The sequence below is a fragment of the Cicer arietinum genome, chromosome 7 (genome assembly GCF_000331145.2).
Source record: "Cicer arietinum cultivar CDC Frontier isolate Library 1 chromosome 7, Cicar.CDCFrontier_v2.0, whole genome shotgun sequence".
NCBI lineage: Eukaryota > Viridiplantae > Streptophyta > Magnoliopsida > Fabales > Fabaceae > Cicer > Cicer arietinum.
Genome location: NC_021166.2, coordinates 2503315 through 2518136, shown reverse-complemented (window position 1 = coordinate 2518136; position 14822 = coordinate 2503315). Strand labels below are relative to the sequence as shown.

Below are 14822 nucleotides of genomic sequence, written 5' to 3'. Positions count from 1 at the left end.
ATTTCTGTTTTAAGTAAAAGATATTTATTGAATACATGGGTAATGTCGTTTACATTCTCATGTGTGTTTTTCTTTTCATAACATATTTAAGTTTTCCTTTCATCAACTTTAATGTATTAAATATATAGATCACTTTTATTATATATCAAATATTTTTTCCATAACCTTTGGCATTAATTAACAATCTTAATACAAATAAAAAAGTTACTTTGTACGAATATTTTAACCGACAAATCTCTGCATGTCTAAAACCAAACTGCATTGTCATTCATCTTATATTATGTGACATACAGGAATGAAAAGATAATATTTTTAAAATATAATCTCTTTATTGCAATGGAGATAATTAATTGGGGAAATAACTGATTTTCTTTTCCTTGTTTTAGTTGCAACAAATTAAAACAGCAGAGAAAAAAAAATCATAGTTTGTTAGACAAACATATCTTGAATTTAACATAGTTTATAAGTTTGTGGAAATGAAAAATGAAGACATAAAATTATAAATCGATCAACAGGTCTCTGCCAGAAGACATTGTAGAACATTAACCTGCATTTGCAAACAGTTTATATAACTTTCTAGCTCATTAACAACTTGTTCATCACACATCTCTTCTCCACCAGGTATCAACCTTTTCAACCTCTTCATCTTTTCATCCTCTTCATTATCTTCTTTTGCTAAATCATTTTGGTCATAAATTCTTGATGATGATCCTTCTCTTTTCTCATTCTCATCATTCTTTTGAAGCTTTACTTTAAGACCATTACTCCATGCAAAACCTTGAGCTGATAAAACCATTGCCATGTCCACTTCATACTTAACAGCATTCTTAATATCATCAATATGGTTGTTCTTATCTTTTGTAGAACTCTTTTCCTTTATCTTCATCAATGCTGGAACTAAATAACTTAAATACTTTCTTGCAAATATAGTTTGCACTATTTTGTTTGGTTCCAAAGAGTATACACGTCTGCGTTTATTACTTTGTGCCTCCATTTAATCAGAAAATTGAAAGAAAAAAAATATGTAGTCAAAGGGATTTCAAAAAAAAAAAATGAAGAAGGGTTGTTTGTGATAGTGGAAGTTGTAGTTGGATAAAGTGGCTGAGAATGGTTTTAAATTGCGGTTGTAATTAGAGTAACGTTGCAAATTTTTATAATGCGGAAAATGAAACTATACCATTAAATATAATATAAGTCACACTAGTTAGTTAAACTAATATTGTAATCTAATAGATATGGTTGAAACATAACGGTTGCAGAAATCTCAAAACCTTTTACAATGCAATTGTTATGCAATTTAAAACTTGTAAGGCAAAGAAAATAAAGTGATATGAAGATGAGAGTGATGACATTGGAAGTTAGTAAGTATTTTTGTGAAACAGAACAAAGATTTGTGAGAAAAAAGATGTTGAGAGTGGTGTATTTATTTAGATTGGCACATGCAATCACATGCTTGTTGCTTTATTTCACAACTATACATAGAAAATGGAGTCTCTTCCCATGTGCCACTAGAAAACAAAAAACACTAAAACCCCACTATAAATGCTCTCACATGATTCTACCTCTTTAAGTGGTAATCTTTCACTTTGCTCTTCTTGCCTCTCTCTTATTTACATACATTTTCCCCTCATTTCAAATCAACCAGCTCATCCTACTCCTTCTCCTTTTCCACTCACACATTGTGTGTCTCTCTCTCTCTACACAAAGTGTTGCTAATAATATAATTGTAGAACATGCTACATGGTTCAAAATTTCACAACCATTGATATGAAAGTTTCACATCATGTTTTTTATTATACTTTTCTTTTAGTTAGAATTTGTAGTTTTTGTCTTTAAAATTGATTTTTAATTTGAAATTTATTATCTAAATATAATTTTACTTTCAACTCACTTTTGGTTATTAATGCAGAACCAAAAATACAGAGTTATTGATCCCAAGTACCATATGGCTTTTCAAATTAACCAAGAAGGTGTTGTATAAATGGGACTAATAGCTTTCTATAATTACAACTTTAAAAGAAAGTTAGTTTATAGATTGATAGGGATTGACACAAAAACTCACACTTTGAAAGTTTGAATGGATACTAACAATACAATTGAAACTCCAAATCAAAATGTCCCTACTAGATCTAATGTGATGATTACAAATCAATTGTGATCAAACTTGAAGTGTTGTGTAATTAAGGTCAAAATCTTGTCTTCATTGAGAGAAAAAAAGCAAAAAACAAAAAGGAGACTTCATCAAATCTTTGACCTTCTTTCTTGCTAATATAATTATATATATATTTGACTACAAAAAAAGTCATATAGTATATAATTACTTGTCCTATGAGAAAATTTTATCCCATTTATGTATTGGTTTATCCAAAGAGGAAACATAAAATGATCAAATTAAAACTATTTAAAGATGAGAAAAAGAAGTAGAAATTTATATTAGAAGGCCTTTTTATGGTTATGCCAAAAAAAAAAGTCCTTTTTTTGGTTAATTTCAGGGGACCCTATACTACTATTATATATTATATACCTGATGGATTCATCAGTCTAAAAGTAAAACTAAATGCCAACCACCCTTTGAAAATTTTGTGGGACAAGTATGCATGTGCAGGGTCTCAGAACTGTGATTATTTGTATATACTGGATGTTATTCTTTCTATAGTTCTATAGTGGTGATGTTATTATTTCATTTGTATTGAGTATATGGATGACATAACCAGCTGTGTTTTGTTGAGTAGGCCCATTTGCCATGTTAAAGTTCAAAAGCTAACATGGAATTTATTGAACGCTGAAGAACTATAGTACTATAGAAAATGCATTGACGAGTCATGTATGATTGAAGATTCAATAGCTACATTCAACATCTAAATTGTTAGTTTCACTTAAATTAATATTTGAATTTTGCAAATAAATCAGAATATTGCAACACGCTAAATAAATACATAAACTGCATATGAAAATTATTTTCGTGTTTGGATCTCGGGATGCAGTCTTATACTCTCCCCAGTTCCATTTATAAAAAAACAAACAAAAAAATATTAATTATTTTTATATTTATATACTTTTATTGAAATGTGAGATATCAGTCCTTGTCTATATTCCGAATGATGAATTTAAACTCCCACACCTATGATATAGATTTTTAGGAATCCCAATTATCTTTGCTATATAAGGTAGTGCACAAAAGACATAACCACCCAAATATTAAGCTAACTAGCATATTTCATTGTTTGGATTTGCGATTAGTTCGACAAAATCATTGTGGTACCATAATTTTATTGAAATTTTAAAGTATAGTTTTTACTAAAATCATATTGATATTGTGATTCTTTTAAGCTCATCATCAATCTAGACATTAGACATGAACTTAATTACGTAAATTGAAGCAAATTAAAACATTAAATTGAAACTCAACTAAGTGAGTATGGCAATAAGACCTTACAAAATATATTTATTCACCCACCTTAAAAAAAATCCAATATCGACATTGTCTGATCATAATGTTGCAGCTTACAATTAAAATGAGGAAACACCCAAAACCATGTAAAATACAAGCATGGGAAAACTGAAACTAGTAGCTTAAAAAAAAAAAAAAGGAAAATGAAATTGAAACTAGTTTGCTCCTATCATGGAAGCAAAAAGAAGGCAAAGAACAAATAGTACACAGGAAAAGCTAAGCTACATAAAATCAAAAGGTTCAGTCTCCTCTCCCTTCCTGGTGATAATAAGCACTAAAGTAGTTAGACCTTCTCTTTGACTCTTTATTGTTATCATTCACTGAATTTTGCATTGAATTTTGGCCTTTCAGCTTATCTACAATTTAAGAGAGCTTCTCACACTGTGTAGTGCTGCTGGATAGTATCGATGTCCAAACCTTTCAGCTTCACCACAGATTCGACATGTCCTTTGAGTGTGTGAAGCTCACGAAGCCTGTAAGCAAAAGCGTAGATCAAATCAATCTTTGTATAGATAGATAATGATGATGATTATATATTTGTAACTGAAGGATATAGAGCTTGTTTAAGATTGTTCAGTGAGAAAATCATGTTTTTAATTAATAAAAATCATTTTTGGTGTTTAAGTTATGTTTGCGTAAGCTTTTTTCAAAAATCATTTCTTATGCTGAAAATGAAAAAGTTTTTTGATTATCTTTGACAGAAAATCATTTTTAATAAAAGAGAGAAGTACAAAATCACCTATATAATTTTAAACAAAGACAAAATGGTTTCTGCTTTTGGTAAAGCATGGGTGTTTACCTTGCAACTTCAGCTCTTCTCTTAGCCTGCTCAGCAATCTCAGAGAGTTCTCTGTAACTGCTCTTCTCATTGAAAATACCAGAAGCTTCTGGTGGTTGAAGTCCATGTAGAGTCCTCTGTGCAAGTGCCCACTGAGCTTCCCTCTCTTCTTTTCCGTAGTCTTTCTTCGATGTGAAGGCAGTCTGAAACGCATTTTGGAAACAACCAATTCATAAATATCTTCTCATTCACCATTTGACAACACACATGAAAGAGTTAGTTAATGAACCAATCAATACCTTGTTATCTAGAAGATTATTCCAAGCCTTGCCACTCAATATGTAGCGGATCGCAAACTTCATAACGTCAAGGGGAAAATAGAAGACAATGCTGTAGAGCCAGATGACTCCTGCCCAACCCCAACCAATTCCTTGCACCTTAGCGAATGTCCAGTTGGCATATACTGCTATTAATGTAGCAATCTGCAAGACAGTTTGTTCAATATATCATTATTATCCCGCACAAGGAAACTAGCCAGGTCCTATTTGGAAGGAAGATTAAATTTTGGAGCATCATCCTTACCAACTGAGCAATGAAGAAAGCAATGAGTAACAGCATTCCAGGGCGTTCAACAAATGACCAACTACGCGAACGAGTCACAAATATCAGAGCCTGGCTAACTATACTGACTTGAAGATATAGAGCAGACATCTTTTCATCATGGTTCAGTTTTCTGACTCCAAATGTGTCCTGCAAAAGGTAATCAACGGTGTTTATTAATTATATGTTTGATCTAAATTAAGAACTTCAATTTAGGCCAGTTTATTTATTTTTTTTCTTACAGGGAAGAATTTATTTTCTTCTATTGCCCAGAAGAATATCACAGTCATCAATGCTAAATAACCTCCGAGAACAATTCCAGTAGCAAATATTTCTTTCAATTTCCAGCTATCAGGCAAAGGAGATGGTTTCACCCTATCTTTCGAAATTGTCATGATTGTACCTAGTAGTAGTATAAAAATTATTATGTCAGACCATCATTATCATGAAGGTAATTCAAGTCGTATTCAAATAAATATCTGACAAGAGCTTTACCGTCATTAAGAATGGCAATGATCAAAACCATGAAAGGGGAGAAGTCGAATTTCCAGATCAGTGCAATGAACATGAAGCCAAACTACATTCAAGGTAAACAAAAAAAGAATGAATGAAAACCCAAACTGATGAACAGTCTTTCATTTCTTTTCATAATAAATTTTCATATAGGCATAACATTATTATTTACTTACCACTATACGGATAGTGATCGATACTGCATAGATCTGAAATGCAGAGAAAATAATGGAAACAATGTTAATTTGGAACCTACAAGAGCAAAAATATATTGTTTATGAAGAAATCAAACAGTAACCGACCGTGTAGTTTTTCATTCTTTGGAAAATAGCTCTACTAGTTAAGACTGCACTGATGATAACACTCAATCCAGGTTCTGTCAAGACAATATCAGAAGCACTTCTTGCAGCATCCGTAGCATCAGCAACAGCAATACCAATATCAGCCTTCTTCAAAGCTGGAGCGTCATTGACACCATCTCCAGTCATTCCACAAATGTGCTTCCTCTCTTGCAACTTTTTCACAATTTCATATTTGTGCTCTGCAGATGTAAATAGATATCAGGTAAGGAGACAAATAGAAAGTAGACCATCTCATAGAAAGCAAGGAGAAGGAAAACAATGAAAAAACATAAATCGTCTTGGTGAAATGAAATGGTAGAGTATGAACCTGGAAATACTCCAGCAAATCCATCGGCCTTCTCAATCAGCTCTTCAACTGGAAGTGCAGCAATACTTGCATCTTTGTCTTGACCAAGCAAGGTAGCCGACGGATACATATTAGTTCCCATCCCAAGTCTACGGCCAGTTTCCTTTGCTATGGCAAGTTGATCACCTTAAAAACAAAACAAAAATCCAGATATTAGCTTGAAGATGCTCGAAAACAAAATTACTATTAAAATTAAGAGTCAGTCTTTGAATTCGAGTAGTTACCAGTAATCATCTTAACATTGACACCAAGATGAAGAGCTCTCCGAATAGTTTCAGCACTGTCATGCCTTGGTGGGTCAAACAGTGACAACAAACCAACAAACTGCCAAGGACTGCCGGCGCTTTCCTTATTTTTCTCAGGAACTTCCTGCAGAAGAAGTAGCACAGGAGACCAAGGGGATGAGTGAAAAGAAATATAAGTTTTCAAGACAAACTTCAAACATGAATACTAGCTATAACAAACCTGTCTAGCAACAGCAAGAGAACGAAGTCCTCTCTCTGCAAACTTGTCAATAATAGCATGAATGTTCCTCTTGGTATCTTCCCTAAGGTTGCACAGGTTCATGATCTGTTCACCACATATACATGTTTAGATTGATAGAGTAACTAGAAATATCACAAAGTATTGAACAAACAGAATCGCGAGCTTACCTGCTCCGGAGCACCTTTGCTAGCCCGATGCCAGTTTCCATTGCCATCAATGTAAGTCAAGGCAGTTCTCTTATCAACAGGGTTGAATGGTAAGAAGTGAATCTCTGTTACTCCAGCCCGTGCCTGCAAAGATGTTTTTTCAATATAATAATCAGTCATATCTAACAACAAACCAAAGTAGTAGCAATTGGTGCAATTTTATAGACAAGTTACCTCTTTTGGGTCAGCTAGCGTTCCAACAATGGCGGCATCAATTGCATCCTGGTTTTCAGTCCTGGAAGCCCTTGCAGCAAGAAGCATGACATGTTCCTTGTCCACACCCTTTTCAAATACCTCAATCAAGTTCTTGTCAACAGTCAGCTTGTTAAGTGTGAGTGTACCCGTCTTGTCACTGCAAAGTACATCCATACCAGCCATTTCTTCAATAGCAGTCATACGTTTGGTGATAGCACCTTGCTGAGAGAGCCTGTGAGAACCAATGGCCATTGTTACAGACAACACAGTAGGCATAGCAATGGGAATTCCTCCAATCAAAAGGACCAAAAGGTTGTCAATTCCGTCTCTGTACTTGCGGTGCTGAATTGGATACATGACTATGATCTCAGCCAACATACCAACTGCAATGGAACAAATGCAGAAGTTTCCGATTGCGGTGAGCACCTTCTGGAAATGTCCAACTTGGTTGGTACTGTCCACAAGGTGAGCTGCCTTCCCAAAAAATGTGTGAACACCAGTTGCAATGACAACAGCTTCAATTTCACCCTGTTTGCAAGTTGAGCCAGAGAAAACTTCATCCCCTGGGTTTCTAGTCACAGGAAGTGATTCTCCGGTCAAAGCAGACTGATCAATCTTTAAAGGATCACCCTCAAGAAGACGAGCATCAGCCGGAACAATATCACCTAGTTTGATGCTTATGATGTCTCCAGGGACTAGAATTGCAGCTTCTTGCTCCGTCCATTTTCCATCTCTAAGAACCTGCAACGGCAGGGCAATTTTGAGTCAGTCCTTAAACCAAGCTTGTTACTTCTAAATGCCCAAACAATTCAATAGCATATATAATCTTGGAACAAAACAATGAATTCAGAGTTCATAGCCATTTAGTTTCATTTTTCAACAAGTAACAAATATAAGACCTCTACACACTTTTATGTTGATTTGATTCACTTGCAAACCATTCATTAAAATATACACATTCTCATAAAATCGCAAAACATTATAGGCCTTGTTGGCCACACAAATTGTATGCATCCTATGTTACTTGGTGCAGGACACGGATACAAAATCCAATTTACTTACCTTTGTCTTGGGAGCAAGACCAGCCATAAGAGCAGCAGCAGCATTACCAGCATTGTTTTCTTCAATGAAACTGATGGTGGAGTTGATCACCAACAAGCAGACAATACCGACAAAATCTTGCCAATCCGGGGGCTTCCCGTCACCATTTGCCAGCCCAATTGCCATCAAAGCGGCAGCTTCCATGACCCATGACAGAGGATTCCACATGAATCCAAGAAACTTGAGAAATTTGCTTTCCTGTATTGTTACCAAACAGCAATTGCATTAGTAATTGTATAATTGGAGATATGTTATCCATTAATGTGATCATAAAGGAACTAACCTTTTTCTCCTCTAGCTTGTTTGGTCCAAATATTTGAAGCCGGTTGGCTCCTTCCTCCGAGGACAATCCTTCTTTGGTACATTTTAATTGTTCAAACACTTCCTCAACAGGAATACGTTCCTGCATATTCACAAATGATATTAGAAAACTTGATGCCTTCGTACATACCAATACATGACACAGCCACTGGCATATCTCACCACAAGAAATGGTATTGCAAATTGAGTCACTTCTTAATTACAATTTAGCAATTATTTGTTCTTTTTATTTTTCAATTCTTCATGAATGCAATTATTTCTTCCTCGTGTGTTCATTTATCTTAAAAAAAAGTTTTGAATTGCGAAAAAATATTTGTTAGGAGAGGCCGACATCTTAAGTAAAATTCCATTCTTTTGAGAGTTTAATCTCCGACTATCATCCGTAGATCCCCTGGGTGTACCCATATTATTGAAATACCAAGATAGAGGACCAAAAAGAAAATCATAAAATCAATGCTAGAAGTCTAAGACTGTTTCAAAAATATTTTAGAAAAATATTTAAAAACAAAATCATTTTTAATGTAAAACTTCATACTCAAACAATCGAAAATGATCATAATTGAAATATAGTCCCAAAGCAATAAATTTACTTTTTAAACACAATATTTAAGGAAACAAATCAAACAAAATAATTTTTAATTTTTGAGTGTCAAAAGAAGAAAATATATCTTACTCCTAAAAAAGAATTCTCAATAATTTGAAAAGGTAAATTTATAATTTCACATTAATTTTGTTTGCTGTAAAAAATTAACATTCAAATGATGACCAATGTATTGACCGAATAATTGCATGAAATTCCGACGGTCAACTGTAAAAATAAAATTAACTTTCAAATGATCATTAATGAATTGAATGCATAAATGTGTGAAATTTCAAAAGTCAAAAATCGAAATCAAAATTGAAAAAGTTTAGACATGTGAAGCTGGCAACAGTAGAATCAAAAAGGTAAAAGCAAGTGGTCCTTGAGATGAGATCCATGACCCTGACTGTTGCTTCTGTGGCTCACATACATCAGACGCCAGCCAACCACAAAAAGCGTTGACTAACGCGTTTGACACAGCCCAAACAGTGTCTTATGTCAGAGAAGACATTACCACAAGCATCCCATGTGTGACACCTTGCACTAGTGCCTTTCATATCTTATTGCCCCTTTGTTTACATTTATTTAATTATCAACATGAAGAGCATCAAATTGACCAAACTCAATCAATTGCATCTTTCGATTGCAAGTAACTTTCACAAAATGACGGTGCAACTTAATTTTAATAAAAATATAAAGTAGATTATCAACATGTAACAAATAAATCCATCAAGGACTCAATTAACATACCACACAATGAATTCATACCCTTTATTTAAGGTATAAAAAAAATTAATTGTAAAAACAATATTTTTTTTACATAAAAATAGAATCACTTCCCAAAGACTAGTCACTAGAGTACAAATCTTCATTAAAAAAACAACAGTTTTTATCGAAAATTGTAAAAGAGGTTGAGGGCAAAATGGACAAATAAAATAAGTAAAAATAAAGGGATGGACCTTATGTCAGAAATCAGGATCGTTAAATCATAAATGTGAGTTACTATGAAAACCGTTTATCAGTTAAGGGTAAAATACCTAGAAGAAAAAAATGAAATAAAAGTACCACGGAAAAGTACTTAAAATTCCCCACTGCCAAACAAGGCGCAGACAGAGAAAAAGACAGATGATTAGACATAGAAAATAACAGGCACACATCTAGACAAATATTAATAATAATAATAACAATAATAATAATAATAATAATTTATCGAAAAATGTAACCTAACTGTATATATCACGTTTAGATCCACTGATTCGCTGGAGGAATAAAAAAATAAAATAAAATAAAAATAATTAAAATAACCTAAAGTTCATCTGTTCGGTATCAGAGAAACTTGCTTTCAGAAATTTCCTTTTTTCGATGTATAGTTGTGAAATGCTTTCGGAATCAAACCAGTGTCTCTTTCAGAACACGTATATTTTCATCTAAATCAGAGTACTTTATTCCTTAATTTCTCATCAGTGAAACAATTGAAGAAGAAAAAAAGTAGCTCATAAAAAAGAACAAAAATTAAAATTTTGGATAAAAAGTTCCATAGATGATAAAAAAAATTTGGTACAACAGTTATAAATCAAAAGCAAAACTCGAAATGATTACGAAACCTTTCACTGTGGTTTTACGAAATTGACCTTGAAGTCAATCGAAGACTCGTAAATGGTAAAAAGAAATCGAAACTTTACGAAGATTTAGATGCAGAAACTGCTAAAAACGAAAATTGAATAAATAAAAAACAAAAAAAAGTGGGGATAGTGATTTTATACCAGATCAACGGTTTCGTTCTTGATTTCTTCGAGGGAGATTGATTTGTTGGCAGCCATGAGTGTAGTTTTTCAGAATCTGAGAAGCGGAGAAGGAATTATGGGGAGGGGGGGTGGTAATAGAAATGAATCAGTGAAGGTAAAAAAGAGTCATGAGGATTGGGGTTAGAGTGGAAAATTGAAGAATGCAAAATGAGTGAGGTTGTGAGAGATTCGCAAAACACTTCTTGTCTTTATAATACCCACAAGTGAGAAGTAGTAGTAGTACCCCACAACACAAAAAGAGGGATTTTTTTAGTTTTTCTTTTTTTTCTTTTAGCAAAATTAGTATTATTATTATTATGAGTGCGATTTTGTTCACATAATTGTGATGTTGACTATGGTGCTGCCTTGGACTTCTAAACCCACTTACCGCTTTTTTTGTTATTTACAAACCCGTCCTATGTTTCAATTATTTTTTACAACAACCTCTTGCTACTTGCTCTCTCGGCTCACTCTAATATTTTTTTATATATATTAAAAATATTATTAAATTATCTATTTTAATTATTGGTATATTTTTTATTATTATCAATATAAAATATAATAATATTTTGAATGTTGTGGATATAATTATTATTTAAGAGTAGTATAAAAAAATTATTATAATTGTATTGAAAATTGTAAATAATTTTTTTTTTTGGAGATAATTATTTATTTGTTAAAATAACGGTCATAAGGATAGAAGGAAGTACTATATTGTTTTGACCAAAAAGTAGTGTCTTTTTTGTTTTAAATAAAAAAAATGGTATTTAATTTTAGGATTATATATTGTTTGAATATGAAATTAGAGTAACCAAATGATTGGTTTCAATTTGATGAATTTTAGATAATAGATTTAAGAATAACTTTAATGACACATATTTTTTAACCTATTATTTTTTATTGTCGAAATTTACATAAATTTCAATGATAATGAGATGATGGTATATTTTAGTATGTTGAAATTTAGAGGGAAAAATATATGATTGAATATTTCTCAAATTATCAAAAAAAATAGATAACAAATAAGTGATTTATTTACTTTTGTACATTTGGCGTTAACAAAAATTATTTTTATTGTCAGAAAGTTTTTTTTAATTTAAATTTTATTTTTTAGGATATGATCGATATTTTTTATATAATTATAAGTTGGCCTATTTCTAGATGTAATTTAATAATGTTTTTTATGAGTTTATATATTTAATGTGTTTTAAAAATAAATGTAAACTTTTTATTATTGAATTGTATTTTTGTTAATATATATAAACTTAATTTTATCGTGTGATCTCTCATTTTTCTATTATTACAATAGTTTTTCTTACACTATTATGTTACGTGGTCCGAGAGAGTTTGTAAATTTAATATTAGTTAGAAGACTTTTAATTTTTTAAATTTATATTTATTTATTTTTGTATTTAAAAAACTAACCATATTTTTCACCAACTTTTTGCATTCAATATCTCGTTTTTCAGTTTGAGCGGTATAGAAGAGCAAAATTGTGGGAGGAGTAATTAATTTGAATTTTTTACTCGTACATTCACTCACGCATTTAAAATATTAGTTCTTATTAGATTAAATAATTTAAAAAATATTTTATTTTTAATGTATAATTCAAATTATTGAATTTAAATCTAATTATCAAAAACAATCCGTGGACGAGCGTGAAGTGATAGTGGACAGAGGAGAGGATGGGAAAAGTTGGAATAACAAAAAAAAATAGAATTTCTATAAAGTGAATGGTAAGATTTGCAGATTTCAAAAAGTTAAAGGACCTCAAAACAAAATCTATTTTGCAATGTAATCTAGGACCATGGTGGACAAAATGACATGGTAATCCACTTTAGTATCTGCCTACACTTTTTTGTAGAAAAAAAAAAGTTTCAACTATTCAAAGTATAACATTACTAAAAGATTTTGTTATTAAATATTCCTTTAAACATTAAATCAATATTTCAAAACGAATTATATTTTTATTTTTTGACTATAAATAAAATAATAACTTTTTGACTGATGTGTGAAAATAAAAATAAAAACCAAAAAGTTTATTACTATTTAATCACTTCATTTTATAGACATTTTGAGTAGAAAATTAGTATTTAAGCATTTGTAGTTAATATAGGTATGTATTAATAATAATTACAAAATCATTAAGCAGATTAAGTTAATGCATACTATATAGAAAGTTATTATTAATTTTTTAGCAATTGTTGAAAGAGAATCAAAATGAAAAACAAAATAGTAAATGATGAATTGTTGCATGAGATATATATATTTATACCATTGAAACATCTATCTATTATTGACACGTTATTATTAGAAAAAAATATTATTTTTGCAGAAACTTTTTTACTTGTTTGACAAAGTGGCAGAAAAAAGTTTTAAAATTATAACTTTGTGATACATTAATAAATAATTAAGCGATTAAAAAAATCTTATTTTAAAAATCAATTAATTGATAATTATAATTTAATTCATATAAACCAGTCAATATAAAGAAATGTTACATTATCAACGAATAATATCTATATTAGATTATTAATAACTTTGACTTTCATCATAAAATAGTGGTTCTAAATTTTAATTGATTTGACAATATCTGTGAATGAAAATTAAATTCATTCTGTTATTATGGTATGCATTATAATTATTTTTGGTTGTTTACCCAATGGTTTTTCAACCGAAATAAAGAATAGGGTATGTGAGTATTTTTATGATATATATAGCACACAAAAATACTTGTAAAAAAGACCCCTAAAATAAATACAACGCAAGGAATGGCCTGAAAAATATATTTTTCTTGCCTTTTTATTCCTCGTTTTGATAATATATTGATATGATTATAAAAGGTATTGTACATTGTAAGAAAAAAAAACAATTTGCTTGTACATTGATAAAATAGAAAAGGTATAGCACTATGTATCGGGCAAGGATTATAGAACGATTCTCTGAACCAATAAAGAGCATCAAATCTCACTATTAAAAAATTTACTAATTTTACTTTTTCTTTTCTTTTGGTCTATTGGAATTTAATTTTTACTCTCATATAATAACACTCCTTTAAAATGTCAAATTAGATCTCCCAAATTTTCTACATTTTTTTATTTTTATATACATCTAACCTTCCTTTGAAAAGTATACATTTAATTTAGATCCAACTCAAAATATTAATTGCCTAAAAAAGAATGGATGTATTGAATTGGGATGATAAGAGACTATTTTAACAAAAAAATAATTTTAAAGAATTTTATAGACTATATAGAAATGTATTGACTATTATGATTCTGTTTCAAAATAATACTTTTTACAATTAAGATGTTATACTTTGAATTTTAATTAATTTATAACACAAATTTTTAATATATCAAAATACTTTAAATGTTTATAAGATTTTTTTTTGAACAACCAAAAGATTTATATTTCTTATGATTATAAATATAAACAAAAGTCAAGATGAATTTGACTTAAAATTTGGACTAAATATATTTTAATTTGTATTTATATTTATAATCAGATAAAGTGTATTAAAAACAATTCTAAACACAAAAAATGCAAAGAAAATAAAAGGTCAAAAGTTTTTAAGAATTAATGCACAATGTAAAACAAGTACACCCTTCACGAGAGTAATAATCATATCTAAATAATGTAAACAAATAATTGGACGGAGGCACCATTGAGCAAAATCATAAAAAAAAACAAAAAAATTATCTCTATATAATTTATACCAATTTAGAATAAATAATATCATGATATACCAATTATTATTATTATTATTATTATTATTATTATTATTATTATTATTGTTATTATTATTATTATTATTATTATTATTATTATTATTATTATTATTATTATTATTACTATTATTATTACTATTATTATTATTATTACTATTATTATTACTACTATTATTATTATTATTATTACTATTATTATTACTACTACTATTATTATTATTATTACTATTATTATTATTACTATTATTACTTTTATTATTATTATTACTATTATTATTATTATTATTATTATTATTATTATTATTATTATTATTATTATTATTATTATTATTATTATTATTATTATTATTATTATTATTATTAAAAAG

General features: G+C 30.0%; 2 protein-coding genes across 2 annotated transcripts; both read right to left on the bottom strand.

Annotated features, from left to right (window-relative positions):
• Positions 1-242: 242 nt before the first annotated feature.
• On the bottom strand, positions 243-1433 carry LOC101501101 (transcription factor bHLH146-like). Its single transcript, XM_004507815.4, has one exon. The coding sequence runs from the start codon at positions 992-994 to the stop codon at positions 509-511; it is 486 nt and encodes a 161-aa protein (XP_004507872.1). The 5' UTR covers positions 995-1433; the 3' UTR covers positions 243-508.
• Positions 1434-3419: 1986 nt separating this feature from the next.
• Positions 3420-10917, bottom strand: LOC101501416 (plasma membrane ATPase 4-like). The gene is made up of 16 exons (XM_004507816.4): positions 10703-10917; positions 8322-8441; positions 8000-8236; positions 6917-7678; positions 6704-6826; positions 6516-6620; positions 6275-6419; positions 6012-6176; positions 5645-5883; positions 5519-5551; positions 5325-5406; positions 5072-5232; positions 4812-4979; positions 4529-4711; positions 4251-4432; positions 3420-3924 (listed from the first exon to the last, which is right to left on the bottom strand). The coding sequence occupies exons 1-16, from the start codon at positions 10757-10759 to the stop codon at positions 3828-3830; spliced, it is 2859 nt and encodes a 952-aa protein (XP_004507873.1). The 5' UTR covers positions 10760-10917; the 3' UTR covers positions 3420-3827.
• Between the last annotated feature and the right edge of the window lie 3905 nt (positions 10918-14822).

Bases quoted from the DNA above. Each gene is read 5' to 3' on its own strand.
- LOC101501416 (XM_004507816.4), bottom strand. From the start codon at position 10,759: ATGGCTGCCAACAAATCAATCTCCCTCGAAGAAATCAAGAACGAAACC. The intron at 6,621-6,703 runs GTAAGCTCGCGA...TGTGGTGAACAG, and splicing joins GCAAAGGTGCTCCGGAGCAG to ATCATGAACCTGTGCAACCT. The intron at 4,712-4,811 runs GTAAGGATGATG...ACTGTCTTGCAG, and splicing joins CTTTCTTCATTGCTCAGTTG to ATTGCTACATTAATAGCAGT.
- LOC101501101 (XM_004507815.4), bottom strand. From the start codon at position 994: ATGGAGGCACAAAGTAATAAACGCAGACGTGTATACTCTTTGGAACCA.